Here is a 1,728-nt window from a genome sequence, read left to right as displayed (position 1 = left end):
GTCCCTTCCAGAATCTCCTAGTCTAACAGAAAGACAGGGGGTTCATCCTCTTTTGTAACTTGCCACCTCGTGCCTTTTGGGGTTGGCAATCAAGTGTTCACCTGCTTCTTGGGGCCTTCAGAGGCTCCCCAGGACCAGCTGGTTTGTGTCGAGCTGTCTGGTACTGGGGAGTGGTCTGTGGGGCTCAGCGAGCTGGGACAGCAGTCAGTTGATCCAGAGGGAAGGACCGGGTGGGAGCCCCCTTGCCGCGCATGTCAAGACCCTCAGGATGGGGTGTTGCTTCTGGGGTGCGGGGGCGGGGCTTCCTTCTGCTTCCCTGAGGCCCTGGTAGACCAGGTGGTGGACCAGCTGGAAGTCCGGCGGGTCGGGAGGCTCGCACGGAATTCTTTCATGACAAAGTAGTAGCAGAAGACATCCAGGCAACAGTTAGTGTTGGATAGACACAAGGACAACTGCAGGAAGAATCTGATGTTATCTATGGTTTCCTGCTCCTTGAAGACATTTTTATACTCCATCAGGAACCTCAGGAAGAAGGCCAGGTGGACGGGAAGGAAGGACACCACGAAGACAGCCAGGTTGGCCCTGATGGTCCAGATGGAGGCCTTCCGGTGGGCCCAGCTCTGCGCGTAGCTCTGACAGTGGAGCAGGATGTGAATGGTCCTGAAGGAGCAGAACGCCACGGTGCCCAGGGGCACAAGGAAGCCGAACACCTCGAGGGGCATAATGACACGGGCGCTCCAGGTGCTGTTGGTCATGTTGTGGAAACATTTGATTTTGTTGTCGCCATTTTGCTCATGAAAGTTGTAGATGGGGATGCTCCCCACCCACACTAGGACCCAGATGACGCAGCAGATACAGAAGATCTTCTTGGGGCTCCGGAGGTGGATGGTCAGGAACGGGAACTGGACGGCCAGGAATCGGTCCAGGCTGATGAAGCAGATAGTGAAGATGCTGCCGTACATGCTGATGTAGTAGAGACATTCCGCCATGGTACAGTACACCATGGGCCAGCAATTCGTGGACAGCGTCATTCTGAACGCGAGCGAGAGCACCTGCAGCAGGTCGAACACGGCCAGGTTGATCATGTAGATGGAGGTGGCGGTGTGATTTGGACTCCTCAGGAAGTTGCTGAACCTATGGATGGCCAGCAGGTTGAGGAGGAGGCCCAGGATGAAGGTGGGGATGTGGATTCCCAGGCACAGATTGTTCATCCGTGTCTCCTGGGTGTCGAAGGAGCAGCTAGAGCTCATGTTCTCTCCTGCAAGGGCAAGAGCAGATGAGATGAGGCTCCACGCATGCGCTGGAGCTCTGGATTCTGCTGACTGTGGAGAACGGTACATTTCCCTGATCACACAGGCGCGCACTCCCTGGGAGCACAGAAACTCCGAAGAGGAAAATCGCCTCTGGTTCTATTGCCCCGACAGAGAGACTTCCCTTTCTGAGAGTGTCACTCCAGACGGACGCTGTCTTTCCTGTGCGCACACACCTGCACGCACACACGAGCACACGTGTACTGCAAACACGCGAGCGTGAATGCACCATACACACGCACCTGTGTGCACACATGCACTGCAAACACACGGACACACGTGCACTCACACACATGTGCATGCAGATACATGTATTGCAAACACAAGCATGAATGCACCCACACCATGCACCAACAAGCACACACGTGTGCTGCAAACACAGAGAAACACGAGTACATGTGTGCTGCAGACACATGCG

General features: G+C 55.4%; 1 protein-coding gene across 1 annotated transcript; it reads right to left on the bottom strand.

The window, feature by feature from the left end:
* Positions 1-263: 263 nt before the first annotated feature.
* GPR55 (G protein-coupled receptor 55) lies at positions 264-1,250 on the bottom strand. Its single transcript, XM_004674775.1, has one exon. It carries the CDS (start codon positions 1,248-1,250, stop codon positions 264-266), a length of 987 nt encoding a protein of 328 aa, XP_004674832.1.
* Positions 1,251-1,728: the final 478 nt, after the last annotated feature.

Source organism: Condylura cristata, unplaced genomic scaffold (assembly GCF_000260355.1).
Source record: "Condylura cristata isolate star-nosed mole 26May11 unplaced genomic scaffold, ConCri1.0 scaffold00002, whole genome shotgun sequence".
Classification (NCBI taxonomy): Eukaryota; Metazoa; Chordata; class Mammalia; order Eulipotyphla; family Talpidae; genus Condylura; species Condylura cristata.
Note: the sequence above shows the minus strand (reverse complement) of the source record. Positions and strands in the feature narration are given on the sequence as shown.

Excerpts from the sequence above, each read along its gene's own strand:
- GPR55 (XM_004674775.1), bottom strand. The coding sequence starts at position 1,250 with ATGAGCTCTAGCTGCTCCTTCGACACCCAGGAGACACGGATGAACAAT.